General features: G+C 38.5%; 1 protein-coding gene across 1 annotated transcript in view; it reads right to left on the bottom strand.

The window, feature by feature from the left end:
* Nucleotides 1–2,601: 2,601 nt before the first annotated feature.
* The window catches only part of ACER3 (alkaline ceramidase 3), a 140,086-nt gene continuing 114,707 nt past the window's right edge, over nucleotides 2,602–27,980 (bottom strand). Inside the window, exons 8-11 of the mRNA XM_004589864.3 lie at nucleotides 8,082–8,183; nucleotides 6,593–6,697; nucleotides 3,289–3,334; nucleotides 2,602–2,783 (exon numbers count right to left, since the gene is read on the bottom strand). Of these exons, the coding sequence (XP_004589921.1) occupies nucleotides 2,730–2,783; nucleotides 3,289–3,334; nucleotides 6,593–6,697; nucleotides 8,082–8,183 (307 nt within the window). The 3' untranslated portion in view covers nucleotides 2,602–2,729. The remainder of the gene's footprint in view (nucleotides 2,784–3,288; nucleotides 3,335–6,592; nucleotides 6,698–8,081; nucleotides 8,184–27,980) is intronic.

Below are 27,980 nucleotides of genomic sequence, written 5' to 3'. Positions count from 1 at the left end.
GTGGAGTGGGAGCTAAAACTGTCAAGCAATAAGTAATTGCTTTCAAGGACAAAATATTAGGGGATTCATGTAACTCCAAAAAAAGTGTTCAAATTGTCACATACTGTTAGGGACATTTGTTTTATAACAGAACCTATTAGAGACATTCAAAAGATTTTCATGTACTATATGCAGAAAGTTATTGGTTTCTTGATTTTGACTTACACCTCCTCTTTTTAGCATAAGAAAATTCCTCTTTGCATATACAAAATTCAGAGTTACTGAAGTTTTACATTATGATTAAATCACAGTATTTGTCTACTTCTGTTACTTGGATTCTCATTTGCAGATTATTCAAAAGCAAATCATTATCACAAGGAAAAATGAGACTGCTTCGGGGGTGAGGCCTCATAAAAGCTCCACAGGAGGAAGGGGTGGCAAGAGAGGAAAAGCACAACCACCAGCACCTTTCACCTAGAGTTTCCTGAAAAATAAACGTAACATTACTTAGGTTTCCCTTAGTGAAATAAATAGATGGCAGTACAAGAGGAATATTGAAATGTATAAGCAAACTGCTTCTCTTACGCCCTTATAAAGCAGATGCTTTAAAGAGACTTTGCAATAGGGCTCAGGGAGGAGCACTTTTCATTTCAAGAGACATGTTCAGTAGGAAACAGGGTTTCTGTGTACTTTAGTTAACAGGAGGATTTTCAAGCAGACAGAGTGAAGGGATGGGGAGCAATGCACCCAGAATCCTAGTAGGTAAAAAGAAAACCACTGAAATAAAGGTAGTTTAGCAATATCCCATAGGTCAGCAGTTATATAGATATAAAACCCGGAGTATTTACTGCAGTTGCTATCAAGAGCCACTGTGTGAGAAACAAGCTGATGTGGAAAATGAAGAAACTGGCTTTTGTATGCTCAACACATCTAAGATGTTATATGCTGAGCTTTCATGCTGAATGTTCTACATTAGAAACTAGCATCACTGAAGGATTGGCCACAGTCTTACAGGTCATCCAGGGGTACAGGTGCCTTTCCAATAAGGTACTGGACAACTTTATTCAAGAAGCTACAAAGAATGATGGCAGCTGAATCTCTCACTCAGCAAACCACTCTGCTGACCTCAGTTACTGCAGAATCTCTGTCTGCCAGTGCTTGACAAGGTCTGGCAGCACGGTCATGGAGTGTCTGTTTCCACCCGTGGGTTCGCTATGAAGGATTAAGCCTGGATGAAAAGTAACAGTAGGAAACCGGTTAATAAATTCAAGAGTTCAATGACTGGTAGTCCAGGTAATTGGAGTTGAAATATGGCTGGAAGTCAACTTTGAGAAACAAGAAAGAAGTCATTTGGACTGTACACTGAAATGGTTGTTTTATGTCATGATCCAAGTTTCCCAGGTATACGTGTGCCAGTGTTTCTCTGGCCAGGGGATCCCAAAGATGGAAGCATTTGGCTGGTGGCATGTTGGTGTGCTAAGGGACAGGCTCATAGCAAGGCAAGTAGGACAAGGGAATAGTTCTTGGTTTTAAATTTGCCCCGTGCTACTTAGCGAATAATGAAAAACTCAAAGAAGTATCTACTACCTTTGCATCAGAAAAAAACCATTATTTTCCTTCTAAGCAGATAATCAGGATTTCATCATTATATTTTAAGTATCTGAACCTTCTTTTTTTCCGTTTGTGAAAAATGATCAATTTGGTGTATCTTTAAATCTGAATTAAAACTAGCTGCCTTAACAATGAGCTTTTACTACCATTTCTTAGCACCTCCTGTTTAGGTACTCCTCAAGTTACAAGTTAGAGCTGCCCTCAACTCTTTATCTATTCCCTCCCAGAACTAAAGGAATAAATCTTTTAATAAGCTTTATGTAAACAGTATCCTTTACTAGTTACCCTGTTACACTTCCCTGGGCATAACCAGAGCTTTTTCAGAGAGGGGGAAAATACTGCAAAATCTTGAAGGTCAGTTTTCTGTTATTCCCTGATAATTTCAGCAAATTATGCTACTGAGGTGGAGTACAGATAGTCCACATCACCAGTCATGTTTTTTTAGTCCTAAGAACAGCGGCAACCTAAAGATCTACAAAGATCTAAGGGAACACAGCCACCACCTTGAAATGGCAGAGCTCCTGCAGGTGCCATGGGCCTCAGAAAGGTACCAAGAGGACCTGTTTGTGCCAACTGTGAGCACACATGGCCATCCAGAGTCCATGGCAATCTGGGAAGTGACAAGCATGAAACTTGGTGACAAGGCCGAGCTGTCTACAACACTCAGGCCAGCACTGGGACACGGGGAAGAACTCCCCAGAATCCTGCAGTTGGCTTTTTTTTTCCTATCTTGGAAAATGATCCAAGAGGTTCACCCTTAGATCATTGTTTTCATTATTAATCGAATATTAAAATTTATAATTTACATACAACTTTTGTAAAAAAAAAATAGTTAACTTCCTATATCCAGTACAAACTGTTAATATGTTAAGAAAAGCTCAATTACCCCAGCATTCAAGCATGTACATACATATCATTCTCTCTTTCTTCATAAACATTTTAGGATGAGATAAAGCCATGAGCTAAGCACCCAGCAGGTCCCATTCCTCATGCTCTGTGTGGCTGGCAGCGTTAACCAGAAAAGGCCTCCTTTATTGCGATGGACATGATATATTTGAACATGAAGATCTCTAAGGATTTCCTTATTCCTTTTGCGAGGCCTATGGTAGGTATATTTTAGTTCTTGGTAGAATAATTCATCAGTGGTTCCTGAGAGGCTCAAACATGATCACTGGCCAGATTCCGAAGAGAAACTGTTTGGAAATAAGTTAGGGCAAAATGAGAGTAGTTCAAATTGTGGCATGCCATCTCTCAGCATAAGAATAAATCCATAGGCTAAGACAATGCTTGGTTGGTTTGCTAGTGATTGTCCTGACATTAGAGGCCTGTACTCCTTCCAGAGTTGCATCCCATCTCAGAAACTGTTTTCACTTAATATATTTAAATGGATTAAGCGATCTACTTTTTCAAGCATGGAGCTGGGCATGTAAATCCTCCATGATCCTAAAAACAACTCTGCAATGTAGCTGTTAACAGCTCCCTCTTACTGTTGAAGTAAGTTGCTTCAAGGCTTAAGGAGGAGAGACTTTTCTAGGATCGTTAGTAGTAGTAAATGGAAGATTCAATGCCTTCTGGCTCCGAGGCCTCTGCTCCCCCCATTGGCTCTCTATTTCCTTCTGTCTTCTTCCCCCTTCATCCCATTCTGCCAAAGTCTCTCCTTCCCCCCAACACACACGCACACAGCTCTTGTGGACTCACCTTCACTTTTGGTCTGTATCTTAGGTAAAGTGTTCTTGTATATAAACTGAAAGAAAAGGGAGAGAGGGAAAGTTCTTCAGACTAATCTTTAATCCATGCAAACTGACCAGTTTAACCAGAGTGCCTCCGTATACACAAAGGAAAAAATAACATGGGCATATTTCTTTTATGTTCATTTACTATGCAGAACATTTGGCAAGATGCTAAGGAAGACAGAAATGATCGGCTCATAGATGGAAGGATGCCAATAGCTTAGCAGTGAGTGATCCACTAAATGCTTGATCTGATTCCAACTGAAATTAGTGAATCCTTCAGTTTTGGGGTATAAGGATTAAGGTAGAGTTTCTTCGGGTATTTTGGAAATCAGTCTGTCAGCTCTACATGGGTTAAATACAGGTATAAGGGTTGGTATTGTAGTTTGGAGGGTTAAATGCATGTACAGAGGATAACCAGAAAGGTAACAGAGAGTCTTCTTCATAGCACCCTTTAAGTGAGTCACCTCTGGAAGTTAGATCAAAGTCTAAAAGTAGTGTTACAAAGTATCTGGCACATGATTTAGTTATATTTATCATTTTATTGTAAGGGAGAGGGAGAAGGAGGAGGGGAGGAAGGGAGAAGGTAATGGGAAAGGAAGGAGGGAAGGAGGAAGAGGGAGAGAGAGAGATATGCTCCCATCTGCTAGTTTATTTCCCAAATGGCCACAATGGCAGAGACTTTGACAGCTGAAGCCGGGAGACAGAAGTCAGGATCTCGATTCAAGTTTTCCTGAATGAGGAGCAGGGACTCAAGAACCCAATCACCTGAGCTATTACTGATACTTCCAAGGATCCTCATGAGTAGAAAGGTGGAGTCAGGAGTCAGAGCTAGGAATTGAACCCAGGCACTCCAATATAGGACGTAGGTATACTTAGCAGTGTTTCAACAGCTAGGCTAAACAGCTGCCCTCAAATACTATTTTGTTAAGAACTGTCAGGGTGGGTGTCATGGTGCAGCTGATTAAGCTTCCATTTAGAAGACAACTGTGTCTCCTGTCACATTGCCTGTTCAAGTCCCAGCTCCTCAGCTTCTGCTCCAGCTTCTTACAGATGCAATCGGGGTAACAGCAGATGATGGCTTGAGTACTTAGGTTCCTGCCACCTATGTGGGAGACCCTGATGGAGTTCCAGCATCATAGTTCTGGCCTGATCCCACCTGGCTTTTATGAGCACTGGGGTATGAGCCAATGAATGCAAAATTTCTGTCTCTCCCTCAGTCTGGCTTTCAAAAAGATTGAATTAAAAATAACAATAGGAAATTGCCTCCTGTTTGAAATACAACCTTAATAGTATGTTTCAGATGCCAATTTCTAAAATAAACTTGCTATTGTTTTTGCTTCTCTTTAGGAAAGAATCCTGAACTGGGGGCAGAGAAGCCCTGCATTCTGTGATTCTAGGATTCCACTGTTTATTAAGTACCTATAATGCAAGGAGTGGTACTTGACCAAGAGCTTTATATATATTTTACTCTTAAACTACCTACTAGATGGGTGTTAATCATCTCACTTTGCATATAAGAAATGGTCCAAGAAAGGTAAGCTATTTATTTTAAGTTACCACAGCTAGTAAGGGGCAGAAGCAGGGTCTGAATACAGGTTTTGGGTAGCTGACTGTTAAGTAGACTCTGGGCAAGTCACTTCTCTTTAGGCTCCAGCTTCCTTCATCAACTGAAGGAAGGTTTCTAAGATTGGTGCAGGGATGTAGAAAACTCTTGAAAAATCTAGTCTGGCCCTGCCAAGGCAAAGGCAGGCAGGAATCAACATTTAATAAATCAATGGCAGGCTAATTTTTAAGCTGATAACTGGCCCATGAATGATGCTATAAATATCCAATGGCCCTTAGTGGAGGAAAGATTCCTCACCCTTGGTTTAGGAAGACAGAAAATTCTGGGCTCAAATCCAGGTAATAACACTAATTGGCCATAAGATCACGTGTGAAGTACTTCCCCCTTTGACTGTCCTTCTCCAGGAATAAAACGATCACTTTAGGGGACCTTTATGCAGACTAAAGGAGGAAATAAACATAGATGTAAATAAATAAAGTCCTCAGCCTAAATGAGGCTATGTGTTAAAAGTCAAACTGTTTCTATGGAAAGTTTAAGACATACAGAACTATTCATCACATAAAGTTGTTAAAATTATCTTTCTCTTTATTATAGCATTTATAGTTAGGCTTGCTTAACTGCTGACACTGGTTATCTAGGCTTTTCTTGCTACTTAGTTGTACTATGTATGATAGTTGAGTTACTACACCTCAGTTCTAAATCCATTTTTTTCACAATTGATATAAAAATTTCATAATTTCATAATTTCATGAGTTTGGACATATGCATACACACCTGTCACAACAAAGTAATAAACATGTTCATCAATATTGAGTTTCCTTGTGCTACTCTTCTTTATTTTTTTAAAAAAATATTTATTTATTTATTTGAAAGGCAGAGTTAGAGAGAGAGGGGAAGAGATAGAGGGAGAGAAATCTTCCATCTGCTGGTTCGCTCCCTGAATGGTTGCAGCAGCAGGGCTGGGCAAGGCTGAAGCCAGGAGCTTGAAACTCCATCTGTATCTTTAGCACTTTCCCAGGCACTTTGGCAGGGAGCTGGATCAGAAGTTGAGTCCCTGGGAATTGAATTGGCATCCATACAGGATTCTCATGTTGTGGGTGGTGGCAGAATGCACTGTGCCATAGTGCTGGCCTTTTTTTCCCCCCTCATATGCAAATTAATTTTTCATTGATTTAATAAAGATTTTTATTTAGTTGACTTAAAAATTATGGTATCTTTTATGCTGCTATAAATTTTTCATATTTACAATGTCAAATGGTTGAAAAAAGGGCATTGTAAAAGTTACTTTATGATTCTGTCCTAACTTTTGGATCACTCTATTGTATTGTTGTTTTTGCTAAATTAAATAACATTGTGATTAACATTTTTGTTTACATACATTCAATTTTATGGATTATTTATTTGGGACAAATTCCTGGGAATATAATATCTGGATTTTACAAATGTGAACATTGGGACTGGTGTTGTAGTGTATAGTGTGTTAAAGCTACCACCTGGCATGCTGGCATCCCACACAGCCACTGGATCAAGCCCTGGCTGTTCCACTTCTGAATTTCTACATGGAAGATCTCTCAGCTTCCTGATGATTTTGTCTCCTAACATTTCATATATACACTATCCTAGCCAATGAGTAAAGGAAACAAAACAGAACAGAACAAAACACAAGCTACTTCAATACTGGGCTTAAAAATTCTCTGTTTCCTACCTGAAAAGGATGTGAAGATAAGAACCAAGGCCAGTTAAAATATGCCACCATGCATGAAACTGGGTGGTGACACCTATGATAGGTGGCACCTTCTTTCTAAAGTTCCTGGGTAGAAGGGAAAATCACATTAAAACTTAAAAATATTTAGTAACTAATGCTGGTAGTCTTGGAACACTCTGAAATAACATTCTCACACATGGTTATTATTTAATTTCCTTAAGTCTGCTATAGTCCACCATGTTGTTTTCCACAATGTATTTTGAAAAATAATATTCCTGGCAAAAATTTCTTGAGAAATAATTCTTGAGGTAAAAGAAATATGAGAAACATCATATAATTAGTCACTGTCTTAGAGATTTTTAATACATATTTACAGATTAAAGCCTTTGAAAAGTCCTACTGTAAATAACATAGTTTATCTTTCCTTTCTCTTCAGATAACTGAAGAATCTATGGAATATTCTTCAGTTAATTCTTATTAATACTTTGTGGAACACGTGTTTCTGGAACACATTTTGGCAAACGAGACTCTAATCAGCTACAGACTTACCTGGATACATATTTTTCTTTTATACTACAAACAAATGTCACCTCTTACAGTACAACACAGAGTACAGAGTCCTTTTATAGATGTCATTTCACTTCATAGTCAGTGATTATTTGGGGAGGCTATTAGTTTTACTTTATAGAGTAGGAATTTAAAATTCAGAAACTTTTAAATGAGTTGCCCAAGTCATTTAGCTAGTGGGACAGCTGAGTCCCAAAGTCTAGATCTTCTGATTCAATGCATATCACTGCATTACTATTTACTTGAGACTTTTGAGACGATTCCTATCTCCAGGAGCCTACATTATTTCTTAGTGGTTCTTTCCCGGGGGCGATGCTGTCTCCCTCAGCAGATGAAAAGCTCTGTGGGGTGTGCTCCTTCCTCATTCAGAAGCCATCATCTAGATCTCCATTTTCTAAGCATGACATGTGGCTTGTATGTCCTCACTGAATGTCTACAATTACCTGTTTAACTCTTTGCCATAAAGAATTTCAAACAACACAAAAGTAGATAAAATGAAATGTACTGATTACACTACTTCAACAACTTACCAGCTTATTGTCAATCTGTGGCATCTAAACTCTCATCTATTTCTCCCTTCCACGTGACTTTGAAGCAAATCCAATATATTCTATTATTTTATTACAAATCATTCCTAATTATTCAAGAAAAAAGATGAAGTGGGTTCCAAAAATACATTTAAAATATGATGAGCTGCAAAAGTTCTGTGATGGCCCCTACAGACATTATGAGGTTTTCTCCAAACTTTCAGGTATGTTAAATAGGTATTCCCAGAATGTTATTGGGGTGCATCCATCTTTTAAATGTCAACAATGGTAAAAATCCATTTCAGATCACTATTATTTCTATAGGCCCATGAAACTCTCTGGTCATCAAAATTTTTCTAAACATATTTCTCAAGGAATGGAAAGTTTTGTCTTACCTCAGTGAAACACAAAATATGTTATCTATATTCCATAATAAAAATCCAAATAAAAATACACCTAAGGAGGTATAACCCAGTCCTCTAAGCCATGGATAAACCCTGCGGAGGGAAAAAGAAAAACAAAGGGAAACTTTTCTTAGGTCATGTCACAGTCAAAGCTTGAAGTTAACACCTTTATGAAAAGGAAAGTTTCCATTAGTATTAAAATTAAGCCTATCCTTTAAATTCTTTAATAAATATGCCTATTGTATTTACTCATTAAAAGGCACTGACAAAGAACAGACCTCCAAGACTTTGCTAAGTATGTAACAAAGGCAACTGAAACTGTCCAACAACTTTTTTCAGTGTCAAAGAGGAGATGTGGTAGATGGTAAATTTGTTTTTTGCTTGTTTGTTTGTTAAATATACTGAAGCTTTTTATTTAATTTGCATTTATTTATTTATTTATTCATATTTATTACATTGCATTATGTGACACAGTTTCATAGGCTCTGGGATTCCCCCAACCCCTCCCCTTACCTTCCCCCCATGGTGGATTCCTCCACCTTGTTGCAGTATTACAGATCAAATTCAGTTGAGATTCTTTCAATGCAAGCATATACCAAGCAAAGAGTCCAGCATCTTATTGTCCAGATACATTCAACGGTTTCTTTGGGAGACCATCTCTGGTCTGAAGGTAGAACTGGCAGAATATCATCCCCTCCAATGAAAAGCCACAACATAACATCAGCAACAATTTACAACATTATGGAGTTAATTGACATGGTACTGAGTGGCCAGTATGTTAGAAAATGCAAGTTCTTAACCACATCTTGTGACTACTTCATTGACATTTTGATTTTAGTTTTTATACACAACCGGCTGCTATACATCTTAAAATGGTTAAAGCGTACTATTCAGCTGTCTCGTGTCTCTCCTCTCTTTAGTTTTTAGCAGTCTACAGCGTTGAAGCATAATTTTTACTGAACTTGGCAAATTTTAGGATAGTCTAAACTGGCTTATAACTCTAGCAAGGCATATGTCAACAGTTGAGTTGTAGAACTGTTTTAGGAGGGCTGTGCAGAGAAATCCTCACTACCTTAGTGAGGAGTAACTAATCTTTGTGTCCTACTTGGTAACAGGTATATGTGAATCGACGCTGACTGTTTCCTGTCTGGTTCTAAGCTTTCCTTGTTGTTCTCTGCCTATCTAATCTAATTTTGTTTGTTTGTTTGTTAGTGTTTGGGGGGGGCGGTGCTGCGGAGCGACCCTGATGGTCATTGCAAGAGAGGATGGTGATCCAAAGTTGGAACTAAATAAGGACCAGAGAAAGCTCCTCTCCCTAGTCCTGAAGGAAGTTTACTGTTCTTCTGTTTCTATGAACTGCTCAGGGTTCCTGGCTGTTGTTCTGATGACCTTGGATCCTGCAAGGAAGGATTTGCACTTCTTCCATCCCATGTGGTAGATCCAAGTGTGGGTGGATGACCTCAGAGTTCTTGGCCTCTGAAGGCTCTCCAATTCCCAGTGGTCTCCTTGGCCGTTGGGATGCAGTCCTTGGTGCCCGTACTGATAGTCCTTGGTGAGGATCCAGGGGTCTCTAGGGTTGGGATATAAGCCTCCTCCTGTCCACCTGCTCTACTCTGGGGTCCCCTCCTCCCCTGCTCTGTGCATATGACCTCCTGTTAAGAGGTTGTCAGGATCGCTCTTGATTCCCCCTATATATCTTTGTAGTTTTACTACTGTCTAAAGCTGATTCGAGTCCGTTGTCTATGAGTTACCTGTTATGTTCTTGATAGGTTATACTTCACATCATCCTCACATATTCTAAGGAGATGGAAGACCTCTCTTCCCTCCTGCCTCATTTCCGAGTAGCATAGGGTCTTAAAGTATAATTACAATCCTTTGATGTAGGTCATAAGCAGTCTGACTCACATTGATTGTTGGTTCCTGGTTACATTACAATATCACTGCATGTGATACAGGCTGTTTGAGGTTGAAATAATACTACAATTTACAGGTACTATTCTTAGATTGACATCATTTCATCTTAAATTAAGGCAAACGTGGTATTTAACCTTTTGGGATTGGCTCATTTCCCTTAGCATAATGGTTTCCAATTGGGCCCATTTGGCCACAAAGAACTGCATTTTGTTTTTTCTAAATAGCTGAGTAGTATTCCATGGGATAAATGAACCACAGCTTTCTTATCCATGGGTGGTAAATTTGAATCAACACAGGCTGAGTTACATACTCTAATGTCAAATACTCTAGTTAACACACACACACACACACACAAAATCAATAATCTAGAGCAATTCAGAAAATTCATGGAAAACACATATTATTAATTGAAAAAACTGTTGGTTTCAAATTTTTAAACACTAAAACCACTAAAACAACTTGTATTATTTTTTAAAATGTTCATCTGAGACAGAGAAAACAAAAGAGATGATGAGGAGGAGCTGGAATCTGCTTGCTGACCCCCTGACCTCCAATACCTGCAACGGTCATGACTGGGAGCCAGGAGATGGAAACTCAACCCAGGCTTCCCATGTGGCTGGCAGGAACTTATTACTTGAGTCCTCATTGCTACCTCCTGGGGTCTACTTCTAGTAGGAAAACTGAAGTCAAGGGCCAATGTCCTGACTGATTCTAGGTACTCCTATCTGGGACATTCTAATTGGAGGCATAACTGCTTGGCCAAATGCCTACTCCTGAACTTATGTTTTAGTTTCATTTCCATGAATTTCTTATTGTATCTTTGTATATACTGAAAATTCTTTACCAAACACTGTTCTAAGCACTTGGGAAAGTAGCAGTGAATAAAGAGAAAGTAATTTGCTCCCAAGGAATTATATAGTTGGGGAAAGTAACCAACAACTATATAACTGGTTATGAATGCTTTGAAGAAAAACAAGACTTGGGAATGGGAGAAGGATATGGAGGTATTTAGATGGGGTGTGAATACACACGTGTGCACACTCACACAACACACCCTGAAACTCTTCAAGTAGATAATATTCTTTCTGCTTAGTTGAAGAAAAAGTTGAAGTTTATTTAGTGACTCAAAATAATGAAAGTAGCTTACACATATTTTTATAGTTTTAATGAAGCATAATAGACTTATATTAAACTGCATAGACTAAAGTGTGTATCTATATACATTCACAGAACTACCACTAAAGTGACAACACACATCCACTACTTTCAAAAATGTAGTTTGCATTTTTTTAGATTGGAATAAATACAATCATACCATACATATATTCTTTCCTGCATGACTTCTTTCGTCTGACAAGGAGTTTGAGATTCGCCCATGCTAGGTGTAGCAACACTTCCTTTCCTTTTATTGTTGAGGATATAGCACAATTGGTTTATCTATTCAAATCCTGGTGGCATTGTTTCCAATTTTGGAGTATTTATTTACAAATAGAGTAGAGCAGCTATGAATATTAATAATACTTTGCATGAACATATGGTTTCACTTCTTTTGTGAAGTGGTTGTAAGTTGTACAGCAGGTTGTACAGCAGGTAAATGTTTACCCTTTTAAGATAATTGTGAAATTATTTTCCTACAACAATGTACCATTTCATATTACTACCAGCATATGAGTGTTCCATTTGTCCTCCATCTTTGCCAAATTTGGTATGATGTTAGTCCTTTTCATTTTAGCTGTTCTAGTGTATATATAGCAGTATTTCATGTGATTTTAATGTGCACCTAATGATTACTATTGTTGAACATCTTTTCATGTACTTGTTTGCCATCACATACTTTTTTCAATAGTATTATCTGCCTTATTATTGAGTTATAAGATTTCTTTGTGTACTGAATATATAAATACTTTGTTATATACATACATACTGCAAATATTTTCTCCAAGTCATTGACTTGTCTTTCATTTTATCAACATAGTCTTTTGAAGAAAAAATGTTTATAATTTTGATGAAGCTCAATTTAACACTTTACAGTTTGTTTTTGTGTATCTGTGTCCTAATTAGTGAATTTTCACATAACTAAAAAAAAAGAGGATTTATTGAGGTATGAAGTTTTCATTGGAACAAGTACTTTTTTTTAATTTGTTTTATGATACAGTTCTTTCATTGCAAGCATGAACCATGCATAGAATCCAGCCTCTCCTTGTCCAGATAATTTCAACCATTTCCTTGGGACACTATACCTGGTCTGAAAGTAGAACTGGCAGAATATCATCCCCTCCAATGAAAAGCCACAACATAACATCAACAACAATTTACAACATTATGAAGTTAATTGACATGGTACTGAGTGGCCAGTATGTTAGAAAATACAAGTTCTTAACCACATCTTGTGACTACTTCATTGACATTTCGATTTTAGTTTTTATACAACCAGCTTCTATACATCTTAAAATGGTTATAGGGTACTATTCAGCTGTCATGTGTCTATTTTCATTTTTATATTTAGCAGTCTACAGTGTTGAAGCATAATTTTTACTGAACTTGGCAAATTTTAGGATAGTCTAAACTGGCTTATAACTCTAGCAAGGCATATGTCAACAGTTGAGTTGTAGAACTGTTTTAGGAGGGGTGTGCAGAGAAATCTTCACTACCTTAGTGAGGAGTAACTAATCTTTGTGTCCTACTTGGTAACAGGTATATGTGAATCGACGCTGACTGTTTCCTGTCTGGTTCTAAGCTTTCCTTGTTGCTCTCTGCCTATCTAATCTAATTTTAATTTTTTTTTCTTGAAGTGTCATAATTTTAGCACTTATACTTGGGGGTTATAATCCACTCTTGTTAAAGTTTTATAATGTCATTAGGCTGAAGTTAATTTTTTTTCATGAGACTATCCAGTTTCAACACAATATTCTAAAAAAATGATCCTTTCCTCACTGGATTACCTTGATGTATTTATTAAAAATTAGGTCAGTATGGGTGTAGGGTTTAATTTTAAATGTTCTAAATTTCCTATTCATTACCAACACATTTTCTTTATCGGTGAAGCATAGAGTATCCAAAACTATTTTGGCTATTCTAGATTTTTTGCATTGCCACATTGGTGTCAAAAACAGCTTCTAGGGCTCGGCAGCGTGGCCTAGTGGCTAAGGTCCTCGCCTTGATCCCATATGGCTGCTGGTTCTTATCCCGGCAGCTCCACTTCCTCTCTCTCTCTCCTCCTCTCAGTATATCTGACTTTGTAATAAAAATAAAATAAATCTTTAAAACAAAAAAGTTTCTCATTTTTTGCCAAAACACCTGCTAAGATTTTGTTTGTGATTGTATGGAATTTACAGATCAATTTGTGAGAACTGACAATTTAATAAATAATATTGAGATTTATAATTCATAATATGGTATATCTCTCCATCCATTTAGAGCTTTGCTTCCTCTCAGCAAAAGCTATATTGTAGTTTTCCATGTACAAATCTTGTTGTATATATTTGTTAATGTAATCCCTAAATATTTGCTGTTTTTTTTAAGGATTTATTTATTTTTATTGCAAAGTCAGACACAAAGAGAGGAGGAGAGACAGAGTGAAAGACCCTCCATCCAATGATCACTCCCCAAGTGACTGCAACGGCTGGTGCTGTGCTGATCCGAAGCTGGGAGCCAGGAACTTCCTTCAGGTCTCCCACGCGGGTGCAGGAACCCAAAGGCTTTGTGCCATCCTCGACTGCTTTCCCAGGCCACAAACAGGGAGCTGGATGGGAAGCAGGGCTGCCAGGGTTAGAACCAGCGCCCATGTGGGATCCTGGCGTGTTCAAGGCAAGGACCTCAGCCGCCAGGCCACCTCACCAGGCCCAGTTATTTGCTGTTTTTGATGTTACTGTAAATTATGTTTTTATAAATTTGTTTCAATTGTTCACTGATAGTCTATAGGAATGATTTTGAATAATACCTAGAATTCTGTGATCCTGTCATTGCTTCTGGTTTTTTCCCCTGTACATCTTCTATCCTATTTTTTTGTTTATGTTATCATCTACTAATACCACATTGGAGAGACTTCAATTATAAAATGTTGAATAGAAATGGTAATAGTATAAAGCCTTGTTCATTCTTGCTTTTAAAGGAATTTTAAAAAAGTATCATGGGGCTGGTGGCAAAGCATGTGAAGCTGCTGCCTGTGATGTTGGAATCCACATGAGCATCAGTTCAAGACCTGGTTGTTCCACAACCTGTTGCTGTCCTTGCTAATGTACCCTGGAAAGCAGTGGAAGATGGGCCAAGTGCTTGGGCCCTTCTACCCATATGGAAGACCTGGAAGAAACTCTCTTCTGCTTGGTCCAGTCTTGGCTATAGTGGCCATTTGAGCCAGTGGGTGGAATACTGATCTGTTTCTTCCCCTCTCCTGTAACTCTACCTTTCAAATAAATAAGTAAACATTTAAAAAATACTATGACTAAGCACATTATATTTTGAAGAGTTTGTAGGTAAAGAATGCTTTGCTTCAGGAGAAGGGGTTTAACCCAGCAGTTAAAATGCTTCCCTCTTATATCAGAGCAGCTGTATTTGGTACTTGGTTCTGACTCTTTACTCCAGCTTTCTGATAAAGCAAACCACGGGAGGCAATGGTGATGGCTTAGGTCATTAGGATCCTACCTCCCAGGTGGGGTGAGGGATTGTTTTCAAGGCTCCTGGTCCTACATGGTTTCAGGCATTGCAGGTATTGGGGGAAATAATTGATGGGAGCTCTTGGTCTATCAGTCTATCCCTGCCTCCCAAACAGATTCATGAGAAAAAAGTTTTAAGTTCTTTAGTGCTAGTAGTTTGTAAATGATTTTGATTTTTAAAAGATTTACTTATTTATTTGAAAGTCGGGGTTACACGCAGAGGGAGGGAAGGAGGAAGGAAGGGAGAGTGGTAGAGGGGAAAAGAGGGAGAGAGAGAGTGGAGAAAGAAAAGAAGCTTCCCATTCTGTGGTTCACTTCCCACATTGTTGCAGCATCTAGGGCTGGACCAGGCCAAAGTCAGGATCCAGGAGCTTCTTCTGGGTCTTCCAGGTGAGTGACAGGGGTCCAAGCACTTGAGCCATTTTCTGTTGCTTTCAGCAGACCATTAGCAGGAAAGCTGGACTGGAAATGAAGCAGCCAGGATTTGAACTGGCACCCATATAGGATGCCAGTTTCCTAGGCAGTGGCTTTACTCATGACACAACAATGCTGGCCCCACAGATTTTGACTTTACTAATTTATTTTCAAGATAAGAAATGTTGAATTCTACAGAATGCTTTCTTTAAATCTACTATCACTATGTAGTTTCTTTCTATGTTTTAAAAATATGATAAATCGCAACAATAGTTTTTAAGGAATATTTTGTTATTTTAAGCACAAATAAATAAGAGGCAATTAATTTAAAAATTACCAGGAAAGCACAAACCTGGCAACATATACGTAAAAAGCACTAATGCACTGTCTAATAAAAATCCTCAAAAGAAAATCTGAAGAGTGTAGTAGTCTGGTTTCAGTTTTTCAGTGTTTATCACAATTTCCATTTGGTGAAGACAAGAGTAAGTCCCAGAAAACATAAGGCTCAACACTGTGAAGGCATCTGGAGGAAGTAATGTGGGCCAGGTGCTGAGATGGGAGGAAAGTACTGCTGTTTTCTGCCACTAGACTTACTTACCATGGCCAATCTTCAGCTTTTAGAACAAGGTCAAAGCAAAACTTCTGTGGGGTGAAATGAATGTCTTTGGTTATCCAGGTAGCAGAGCATGGAGGAGAGAGTAAGATCATCAGCACACGGTCCATGCAAGCTAAGTATAGATAAGACTGGGGACATCCTACCTGCTGTGTGACTAGGTATGAGAATGCATAATATAGCAAGTCCTCAAAAATAATCTCTGCTTCATTCTCGACCTGTCTGGTGTGTGGGTATCTCTTCCTTTTACCTTCACCTCCGTCTTGTGTTGGATCTCCTGTCTTGTATCCCATGCCTGTCTCACTTTGATGAAACACATCCTTTAATGGGATGGATGTGTTCTTCAGCAGTAGCTTATAGGATATAAGCTTTTTGCTTCTTAAAATTTGAAGGTATAAAAATACATTTTCTTCATTTTTTTTTTACTGATGGTTTTGCTGAACACAGAATATTATAGGAGTCTCTTTTGTTTAGAAATTTGGAGGTATTTATCTGATGTCTTCTAGTTTATAGCATTGGGAAAATCCAAAGCAGTTCTGAGCCATGACCCTTTGTATGTCTAGCTGCCACCCGATTCTGTGAACTGTGGAATCCAGAAATCACATGGATCTATTTCCATCCATTGTGCTGGGTATAATTTTTTTTCAATTTAATAGTTTAAGTTCTTCCATCATAGAATATTTCCCCAAATGATTCTGATGATTTCCTCCCTTCTCTTTTCTGTTCCCTTCTTTCCCTTTTTATGTTGGTTATTCTATTTTGGCTCAACATGATTGATCTAGTAATATTCCTAGGGTGTCTCTTCTGTTGTTCATTTCTTTTTGTCCTGTACTAGTGTGGATTCTTCAACTGTATCACTCAAACTCTTAGGCTTTCCTTTCATTGTATTTTTAAAATTTTAAAATATTTAAGGAATTCTTTAAACTTCCTTCTTAAAATAGCATCCTATTCTTAATTCATAGGTATACTATGTCTCTAGAAAAATCAATGAGTTAATGATACTTGTTGTTTTTGAATTTCATTCTTCCCACGTAAGTTGGTTTCTCAGGTTGGTTTTTCTTTCCTCTTATCATTTATTTTGCTTTCCACCTTTCACATTGGGTGAATTCATCATACATCTGCTATTCCCTCATTTTAAAAGGCTAAGAAAAGTGAATACAAGCTTTGAGCATATTATTGAGGTCTTGGTGTATCAACCTTTATTCATAGTGGGGTTATTTTGCTGTGTCAGTATTTCAGGTCTTTCAGGCTGATGTTATTTACTAACAGAAGTCTTGATTAGATGCTTGGAAATCTTGCAGTCACCATTCAGAATGTACATGATATTCCAATTTTCTGGTTTCAGGATGGTATTTACACAACTGTGTCTGGGAAATACAGTCCAGACACGTTGTTTAGACTTTCCAAAGAAAAACCTTCAAAGATCTGTAGTTGCTCAGTGTTAAGGAGTGGGTGAAGGGATCTGTGGATATTATCAGCTTCTTAAACAGTTTTAAACCAATCCTCCTCTAGACTTCTTCTCTATCCTCTTTTCCAAATTGCCTGGTGTTGCTACTTCCTGATACTTGAGAAAATTCTGCGATGTAAACTGAAGGTTTCTGGCTTAAGATCTGGCTTTCTTGAGTGGTTAAGTCAGCAGTAGTCCAGGTTTAAATTTTAATTGAGTTGTCTGTGGTTTAGGCTTTAAATAAATTCCTTTGTTGTAGTCTTAGTAGGGCTTCAGAAGGGAACAAAATCAGACACCTGGCAATCTTTAATATTGTGTGTCTTTTTTCTCATTCATTAATTGTTGTCTTTTATTCTTTCCATTCTTCTCTCTTCGGATTTACTCTACTGATTGGATTTCTAATTTTTGAAGTTGTATGTTCAGTTTGTTATTTTTCTGGTTTCAATTTTTGCAAATTTCTTTGTTTATCTGAGAGACACATGGAGCAAGTGGGGGGGGAGGATGCAGAGGGAAGGAGGGAGCAAGGAATGGAGCAAGAAAGAGAAGGAGGGAAGAAGGGCACTCCCATCATTGGCTCACTCCCTAATTGTCTGTAATGGTTGGGACTGGGGCTAGGCCAAGCTGAAGTTAAGAGCTAGAAACTGATCTAGGTCTCCAACACAGGTGGTAGAGACCCAGATATACCAGTCAGCATTACTCTGGCTCCTAGAGAGTGTGCAAGTTGAAAACCAGGTCAAGAGCAGAGCTGGGATTTGAAACTAGGCACAGTGATATGAGATAGTAGGGGCATCCCAACCAGTGTTGTTAAGGCCAAAGACTCATACATAGTTTGTTTCTAATGCAAACATCCAAGAGCATAAATTTTCCCCGATTACATTAGCTACTCCCTACTTGATTTGTACTGTTTTCATTATAATTACATTCTAAGTGTTTTAAAATTTCCCATTATGAGTTCTCTTTTTTACTCACAGGTAAGTAGAAGTATAGTTTTAAATTTCTAAAAAAATGTGGGCTATATTTATTTTGTTTAAACTAATAGAGAAAATGTGTTCATGATACCAAATTCTTTAAAGTATGCTGAGCTCTGCTCTAAAGCTAGTGGATATCTTTGATAATTACTGCATGCATGCTTGAGAGAGCTTTGTATTTTTTTCTTTAACTCCTGAGAGTATTTAAACTTTGTGGAATCACTTTATGGTTTTCTTTTGAAAACTATATCTGAGGCCCGGCGGCATTGCCTGGTGGCTAAAGTCCTCGCCTTGAAAGCCCCAGGATCCCATATGGTCGCTGGTTCTAATCCCGGCAGCTCCACTTCCCATCCAGCTCCCTGCCTGTGGCCTGGGAAAGCAGTCGAGGATGGCCCAATGCATTGGGTTCCTGCACCCGTATGGGAGACCTGGAGGAGGTTCCTGGTTCCCGGCTTTGGAGCAGCACAGAACCGGCCACTGTGCTTACTTGGGGAGTGAATCACCGGACAGAAGATCTTCCTCTCTGTCTCTCCTCCTCTCTGTATATCTGGCTTTGTAATAAAAATAAATAAATCTTAAAAAAAAAAAAAGAAAAAAGAAAACTATATCTGAAGGCCAGCATCACTACTCTGGTGCTTTGGGGTGATTATTCAATAAAAAAGAGCTACTGAAACACAAGCACTGTCACACCAGACTATCTGATCTATTAGCCTAGCCAGACAATAAGTGACTAATGAGTGGATAAATTATCCAACATGGATATGTAGAGAAAGGGATGATTTATATCCTGGCTAAGCTAGAACTGGATGCTGGATAGCACAAGATTCTATCATATTACTCAGATGATGTATAATTAAAAACTTACAAGTGTGTATCTCTAGAATTTTTCATGTTATAGTTTTAGACCATGGATGACTGGGGATATCTAAAACTAAAAAGCAAAACTGGACCCAGCACAGTAGCCTAGTGGCTAAAGTCCTCGCTATGCATGCACTGGGATCTCATATGGACACTGGTTTATATCCTGGCTGCTCCACTTCCCTTCCAGCTCCCTGCTTGTAGCCTGGGAAAGCAGTGGAGAATGGCCCAAAGCCTTGGGACCTGCACCCTTGTCGGAGACCCAGAGAAAGCTTCTGATCGGCTCAGAGGATATTTCTCTCTGTAGATATGCCTTTCCAATGAAAACAATGAATAAGCTTAAAAAAAAAAAAAACTTCCTTAAAAAGTAAACCACAGCTAATGTGCTAGGGACTGTTTTACTGGCAAACTCTATTTTTATTTGTTTCTAAACATCTTTACCTAACTCCAGTTCTTAAGAAATATCGATATAGAATTCTAAATTGATGGTTAGTTTTTCTCTTAGTGCTTTGAAGATAACAGCCCATTGTTTTGGCTTCCAGCATTGCTGTTGATAAGTTGATTTCACACCTTTATTAGTAATCTCTTTTTACCTCCACATGCTAACATCTTTCTCCTTGGATTTCAGCAACTTTTATATATTTTTTATAAGCACTGACCTAGATGCAATTACAGATAAGAGAAACTGCTGAAGTATACATGCTAGAAATAATGTTATGCTTTAAATTTCGGTGGACATGCCAGATAAGCAAGATAATAGGCTCTCCAGGAAAGGTTCATGAACATCACAGAAAATTTGCCAAAGGATTTTTTCCTCTTTTTAACTAGGAAACTAAAGAATTGGGAAGCTTCTGGATCAACTGCTACATCCATCATCCCATTACCTTCAGAAAGCTGGCATTACACCTGTTTGCTCCAGAGTCATGATGCACACCCTAGATCCAAACTAGGAATGAGACCTTGGCATAGTCAACTTCTATTCCTCAGTTTGGTTCTGAATTCAAGCTTTAGGTGATACATATGGTTGGCAGAACCTGAATGCTATCTAGAACCTTACCTGGGAAGGCAGTGTAGGAAATGTGACTTTTAAAAGAATCTACACGAGGGTGGGGGAATGTCCAGCAGAAGGGTGCCTGAGGTCTACGAAATCATTTGGTCTGGCTTTGCCAAGGCAGCCACAGGCAATAGCAGGCCTATTTTTTAAGTTGGTGATTTCTTCTGTCCCACAAATGATGTTATGAATATCCAAATGGCCCTTAGCAGAAAAAAGGTTCTTTACCTTGATAATGTAGGAAGGTATACTTGGAGGAAGTGAGCTAATTTATCAAATCTACCACAGCTAAGAAAGATTTCTTTTTATTAATACTGCCTGTACTTGATGTTTTCCTTGAAGCTGAGAAGTCATGTCATTTGTTAATTCTAGGAAATTTTCACCTATTATTTTTTGAAAACTTCTTGTTTACCCAATTTTGCTATTCTCTAATTTTGCAACAGTGATTAGACACATGCTATTTCTGAAAAGTATTTCCTGCTTTTCCTTTTTTGAACTTTATTTTTTGAAAGGTAGAGTGATGGGGTAGAGAAAAAGAAACAGCGAGAGAGGACACTTACATCTACTGGTTCACTCTCCAAATGACTACACGAGCCAGATCTGGACCTTGCTGAAGGCAGGAGCAAAGAATTCCATTTAAGAGGTCTCCTACATAGGTGGCAGGGGACTAAGTGCTTTGGCCATCTTCAGCTGCCTTTCCAGGCACATTATCAGGAAGCTAGATCAAAAGTGGGGCAGCTGAGACTCAAATTTGCACCTTTCTTATGAGATGCTGGTGTTTGAAGCAGTGGTTTAACCACAATGCTGTAACACTAACCTTGTTCGCTTATTTCTTTAATTTATTTTTCAGTATATCCTCTTTTTAGCTATATTGATTTGCTTTTTGACTTATAAACAGCTTTTCCCTTTCAGTGGTTTTATTTTAGTCAGAAGTTCCTTTTTTTTAAGTCTCATTTTAATTTTTTCTCTTTTCATTAAACTTTTTTTTTTTTGAAACGTGGAGAATGATTAAGGCCGAGACAAGAGATCTTGCCCTTGCTGATTCACTCCTCAAATGTAGGCACCCAAGTGTTTAAGCCATTGCCCACTGCCTGTGCTAAAAAGGTTCAATGGAAAATGGTCAGAAAGCCAAGCAGAGAGGACCTGGGACTTAATTTCCCCACTAATAATGAGCATTAGTAAGCTGTGTATTCCTTGAAGATTTGGTGGTGGCTATGTGAGTAGCCTCAGTCTCCATCTTCATGTGGAAATAACAGGGCACTCTTTTCCTTATCTTCTCGGATGGTGTCAGATGAGCTCTACTGGTAAGTTGGAACTTCAGTTACAGGTGAGTTCTAACAAGACTATACCTCTGCGATGTTAATGTTAATGGAGATCACATGGTAAGAGACAGGCATTCCTGCCCTGCTTAGTCAGAAAGGCCTAGTAGAGTGGGACAGAACTCCATCTCAGCCCTGAGGCTAAGGATGACCCTACTCCTTTGTTATGTTACTAGAAGATGTTCAGGAGGAGCTTTGGCTTCTACTAATATCTGGCAGCAATGAGGTGGCACTCAGGGACCTGCTGAACTATAACAGAAGATCTAAGTTTCATGTTACTTGTGTTTCAGAAGAAGAGGAGTAAGAGGGCCTGGCTTAAAAAGTACTGGATGAAATATTGTCTAAAAATTTCTAAATTTGACAAAACAAAACCAAAAACCAACAACTTCAGAAAAAGGAAGGAAAGTATAAATAATGCATTTACAAAGTTGAGTCGACATTAAACAACGTTAAACCCAAAGATAATCACATTGAAAAATGCTATATCCAAACTTCTGAAACTAAAGACACAGAAAAACTTGAAAAATTTAAGATAAGCAACCCCTTATCTGTAAAACCAATTCAAATAAAAATAAAAGCAGGTATGGAGTTCACTAAGGAGAAAGGGAAAAAATGAAAAAAGTCATAGATGAACAATAGTGAGGATAAAGGATGATGCAAAGAGAAAAATACAGGAAAATAAATAATTTTCTCCTCTGTAGTCTTCTAAAGTATGCATTCCAATTTAGGCAAAATCATAATATTGTCTGATGTGGTTCTAAATACATATAGAGAAAACATTTAAGATAATTACACTTTTTTTTTTTTTAATTTGAGAGGTGAATTTATTTCACAAACCCTTGATGGCTGGGACTGGGGAAGAGCCAAAGCTGGAACTCACTCCGGATTCCCACATGGGTGGCAGGAACCCGATTCTTTGAGTTATCACTGTTGTCTCCTGGAGTCTGCATTAGCAGGAAGCTGGAGTGAGTAGGGAACCACTACAAAAGTCCATCCTGCTCCAGGGGACAAATAGCCATTGCATCTCTCACAAATATTTGACCATACCTCACAGGAAAGGGTACAACCTCACATACCCAACTAGACCCAGCTGTGCAGCTGAGATGTAATCACCCAATCCCAAAAAGTGCCCTGAATACCAGGAAAAAGGTGGACCAACAGAGTATGGGGGCTGCTCCTACGACCAAGGGAACTTATTATCTGGGGTTTGAGGACTCATTTCCCACCACCTCTCTGACACTGTACTTTGGCTGCCAACACAGCCATCAACACTCTTTCTGGACCCCCACCCGCATAGCCTGCGGTCCTGGATTTCTGGCTGCCACCTTCAGAGGTTCTGCTGCCATTGGGAGACTGGAGGACACACCCCTTCATATCCTGTAACTCTGACAGTATACCTGCCACTTCCAAAGACTCCAGTGCCATTAGCAATTGCCTCATGGGGCCTGAAGACAAACCTCTGAGTCTATATTGCCGGCATTTAGCTGCCATCACTACCAGTAGTACTTGCCTCTAGGGGGACCATAGTCACTGCAAAGATTCGGTGCTATTTCCATGGGAACATTCAGTCTAGACAACAGAAGCACTTTCACTGCAGCTGAACAAGTGGTTATTCTTCTGTGTCTACTCTCAAACCAAACCCAAAGCACCTACCCATTCAATAATCAACAATCCATTTAAAATGAAAGTTTACCATGGGAAAGCTACTCCACAAAATTGGAAGAGTTGATTATTACTACATGCACAGACATCAATGTAGAGATACAGGAAGCATGAAAAAGCAAAGAAGCATGGCACTTCCAAAGGCACAAAATAATTCTTCACAGAATCCTCCAAAGAGACCCTGATATAGAGGAAATCTACAAAAAGCTAGAAAAATTATTCAAAATAATTATTCTAAGGAAACAATGAGATGCAAGAGAATACAGGTACAGAATTCAATAAAGGGAGGAAAACAGATTGAGAAACTCAATAAAGATAGACATTCCCAAATGAGCCAAACAAATCTCATAGCTGAAGAATATAATTAATGAAATAAAAAAATACAAGTGAGATGTTCAATAACAGACTAGACCAAGCAATTACCTGGTGGAATAATTCAGGCACAGAAAGACAAATACTGAATGTTCTCATTCATTTTAGAAGCTGAAGAAACAATTCTCTAGAAGGGGATAGAATAGCTGTCACTGAAAATCAGAAAGGGCAGGGCAGGCACGAGGAACGACAGAAAGACGTTAGTCACAGATATCAAACTAGAAACGATTAGTTCTAGTGTTCTATAAGACATAAAAGTAACTCAAATCTAAAGTAATTTTTAAAAAATGTTTCAAAATAACCAGGAGAGCGTGAAGATTCCAACAACAGAAATAATAAATCTTTGAGGGGATGGAAATTCTAATTGCTCTGCAATTCTAATTGTTCATTACATAATATTTTGTGTACCAGATTATTATGCTGAATCCCATAAATAGGCACAAATGTTACTAGTCATTTAAAAAAATTATCTCAGAAAGAATGTAAAGTATCCATATCTTTTGCAAATTTCAAGAAATCTGTAATAAATTGTCCCAAAACTATAGACTTTATCAAGGTGGTCAAATACAAGCTAAACATAAAGTTAACTATATTGCTATATAATGGCAATGGACATGTGAACACCAAAATCTAAAATGATAGGTCAGGATTGTGGGTCGGTAGATTAAACCACTGCTTGCAATACTAGCATCCTACATTAGAAAGCTGGTTAAAATCCTGGCTGCTACACTTCTAATCCAACCACCTGCTAATCTGCTTGGAAAGGCAGATGATGGTGGCCCAAGTATTTGTGCCTCTGCCACCAATGTGGGAGACCTGGATAGCGTTGCTGGCTTCAGCCTGGCCTAGGCTCGGATGTTGTGTCCATTGGCACATGAGCCGATGGATAACAGAGATCCCAAACCTCTCCTTGTCTCTTGTCTCCCTCTCCCCCTCTCTTTTCCTTGCCTCCCCTTCCCATTCCAAGTGCTTTCAAATAAATACCTCATTAAAATTTAAAAATAAAATACATTTACAATTGCTAAGACAAAAAATGCTGTTGAAAGAAATCGAAGAAAATATCAAGGGGTGTATATTGCTACAGCAGGTTAAAATGCATCTCTCACTGTAGTGCCTGGTTCAAATCCCCCCTACTCCACACTTCTGATGCAGCTTTCTGATAAAATAGTTGGAGGCAGCAGATGATGGCTCAAATACTTGACTCCTATTACCCATGTGGAGACCTGGATGAACTTGCTCCTGGCTTTGGCCTATTCTAGCCTTGACTATTAGAGATCTGGGAAGTGAACCTGTAGATGAAAGATATCTGTTTCTCTGTCATTCCCTCTCTCTGTGTCACTATTTTCCAAATAGTAAGTAACTATTAGAGAAAAGGGTATCTAAATAAATGGAGATAGAGGGCCCGGCAGCGTGGCCTAGTGGCTAAAGTCCTCCCCTTGAACGCCCCGGGATCCCATATGGGCTCCAGTTCTAATCCCGGCAGCTCCACTTCCCATCCAGCTCCCTGCTTGTGGCCTGGGAAAGCACAGTTGAGGACGGCCCAATGCATTGGGACCCTGCACCCATGTGGGAGACCCGGAGGAGGTTCCTGGTTCCCAGCTTCGGATTGGCGCGCACCTGCCGTTGCGGCTCACTTGGGGAGTGAATCATCGGACGGAAGATCTTCCTCTCTGTCTCTCCTCCTCTCTCTGTATATCTGAATTTGTAATAAAATAAATAAATCTTTAAAAAAAAAATAAATGGGGCCCGGCGGCGTGGCCTAGCGGCTAAAGTCCTTGCCTTGAATGCACCAGGATCCCATATGGGCGCCGGTTCTAATCCCGGCAGCTCCACTTCCCATCCAGCTCCCTGCTTGTGGCCTGGGAAAGCAGTCGAGGATGGCCCAAAGCTTTGGGACCCTGCACCCGCGTGGGAGACCCGGAAGAGGTTCCTGGTTCCCGGCATCGGATTGGCGCGTACCGGCCCGTTGTGGCTCACTTGGGGAGTGAAACATCGGATGGATGATCTTCCTCTCTGTCTCTCCTCCTCTCTGTATATCCGGTTTTCCAATAACAATAAAATCGTTAAAAAAAAATAAATAAATAAATGGAGATACAAATGATGCCATGATTTAGGTGATACAACATAGTGAATGGTGTTTAATGTAACAAATATCAACAAAAATTTGAATAAAGATATTATTCTAAAAACATATATGGAAACAGATAGGTACTTGAACAACTAAAATAATTTTTGAAAGCAAGAATGAATGGGACTAATCAGTGTATATGCTTTGAAGACATTATAAATCTATAGTAATGAAGATTATGTGATTATTTGTGGAGGAACAGACACATTGGTCAACAGAATAGACATTAAAAATAGCCCAAAACAAATAAACCCAGATTATTTTAACACTTTTAACCATTTTAAATGCAGGAACTGAAGGGAGAAGAGATAGTCTCTATAGTGGTCCTGGAGCAGGCAGATATCATTATGTTAAAAGACAGAAACACAAAAAAAAAAAAAAAAAAAAAAAAAAAAAAAAAAAAAAGACAGAAACACATGCTACATGTTACATCTTGGTTTCTCTATCTCTCTCTAAACTATTATTCATTTTGAAAGGCAGAAATACAGGGAGAGAGGAGACTGACTAAAAGATCGTCCATCCACTAATTCGTTCCCCAAATGGTCACAATGGTCAGGGCTGGGCTGGGCCAAACCCAGGAACCTGGAACTCCATTTGGGTTTCCTAATGGTGTAGGGGCCCAAAGCACTTAGGCTATCCTCTTCTGATCTCCCAGAAGGGAGCTGGGTAAGAAGTGTAGCAGCCAGAATCTAAACTGGCACTCATATGGGATATTAGCATCACAGGTGGCAGCAGCTTAACCGGCTGCACCACAGTGTTGGTCCCTGTCATATCACATACAAAATTAACTCAGAACAAATCACATACTTAAGTGGAAAATGTAAAACTAAGTAATCTTTTAGGAAAACAGGAGGAAATCTTTGGGATCAATGGCTAGATACAGAATTCTTAGATTTGACTCTAAAAGCATAATCCATATCGGGAAGAATTGGTTAATTTGACTTCATCAAGTTTGTTTTTAGTCATTAGTTACAGATTGGAAGAAAATATTTGTAAATCACAAATTGACAAAGAATTAAAGTCTCAAAACCCAACTTCAGAAGCAAGAGAAATTATATCTGCTATGATTTGAATAATGACTTGTCTTTCCATGCTAATGGAAGAGTTTAATCCCTAGAGTTTTATGTTGATACTATTAAGAAGGGAGGAACCAAACCTGATTATCATGCTTAGAGGTAGACCTTTGGGAAAGTGAATGAATTAAATTAGGCCATTAGAGTGGGCCTTCATGACTGAATCTTGGTGGCTTTAGAAGGAGGAGAGAAACTGTAAGCACAGCTGCTCCTACCAGGATATAATGTGCTCAAAAAGGACTCAAAGGCTGAATCATACTGTTTGGACTTCAAAACTTCAGAATCCTAAGCTAAAATTAGGTCCTTTTGTTTATAAGCAGCCTGTCTCAGATATTTTGTTATAGCAACAAAAAGTTGTCAAATATATTATGTCTTGTTGTTTCTTTTTAAAAATTGTTCTAAAACAAGAAAAAACAAGCAGAAACATGAATACTTATCCAAAGATGATATATAGATGGCAAAAAAGCATATGAAAGTATATTCAACATCATTAGCTACTAAGGAAACACAAATTAACAGTGTAAAATACCAATACAACTATTAGAATGGCCAAATTAAAAACACTGGTAAGACCAAATGTTGGTGAGGAAGTAGGGAAATTAGATCACTACCCACATTTATAATGGGAATGCAAAATATGGAAAACTAGGGCCCAGCACTGTGGTGCAGTGTGTTAAGCTTCCCCCCCGCAACACTGACATCCTATTTGGGCACTGGCTCATGTCCAAGCGGCTTCACTTACAATCCATGTCCTTGGATTTATTCCTATTAAAAAAAAATGAACTAATCCAGGTTATTATTCAACAGATGAATGAAACTATGGGAGTACTCTATATCATGGGATATTACTCAGCAGTAGAAAGGAATGAACTCTAAAAACATTCAACAACTTTGTTTAATCTCCAGAAAAGTATGTTGGATTTAAAGCTAATCCCAAAGATTATACAGTATATGACTCAATTTATATAATATTCTTGAAATGACAAAATTATGGAAATGGAGGGCAGGTTAGAGATTACTACAGGTTAAATCAGGAATGTGGAGTGAGGTAGAGTTGGGAGTGAATTAGGTGTGGCTATAAAGGAACAACACGGGGATCCCTGTGATGGAAGTGTGTTGAATCTTCATTGTCTCATTAACAAATTCTGGTTGTGCAACATACTACAGTTTTTCCAAGACATTACCACTTAGGAAATTGGTAAAGGATACAGGGGATCTCTATTATTTCTTCCAATATAATTATCTATAATATATCAAGGTTAAAAGTTTAATTAAGAGATAAACAGATTTATGTATCATTCCATGTATTTATTAAGCACCTGCTAAACAGCAAGGTCATGTTTAAGATACATACTCCCATAAATGTTAGTTCTTAATGTTCCTTAACTGCTAAAGATTATGCCCACTTTCCAAATGATC

This window comes from Ochotona princeps, chromosome 4 (assembly GCF_030435755.1).
Source record: "Ochotona princeps isolate mOchPri1 chromosome 4, mOchPri1.hap1, whole genome shotgun sequence".
Lineage (NCBI taxonomy): Eukaryota > Metazoa > Chordata > Mammalia > Lagomorpha > Ochotonidae > Ochotona > Ochotona princeps.
This window is presented reverse-complemented; position numbering and strand designations above follow the sequence as displayed.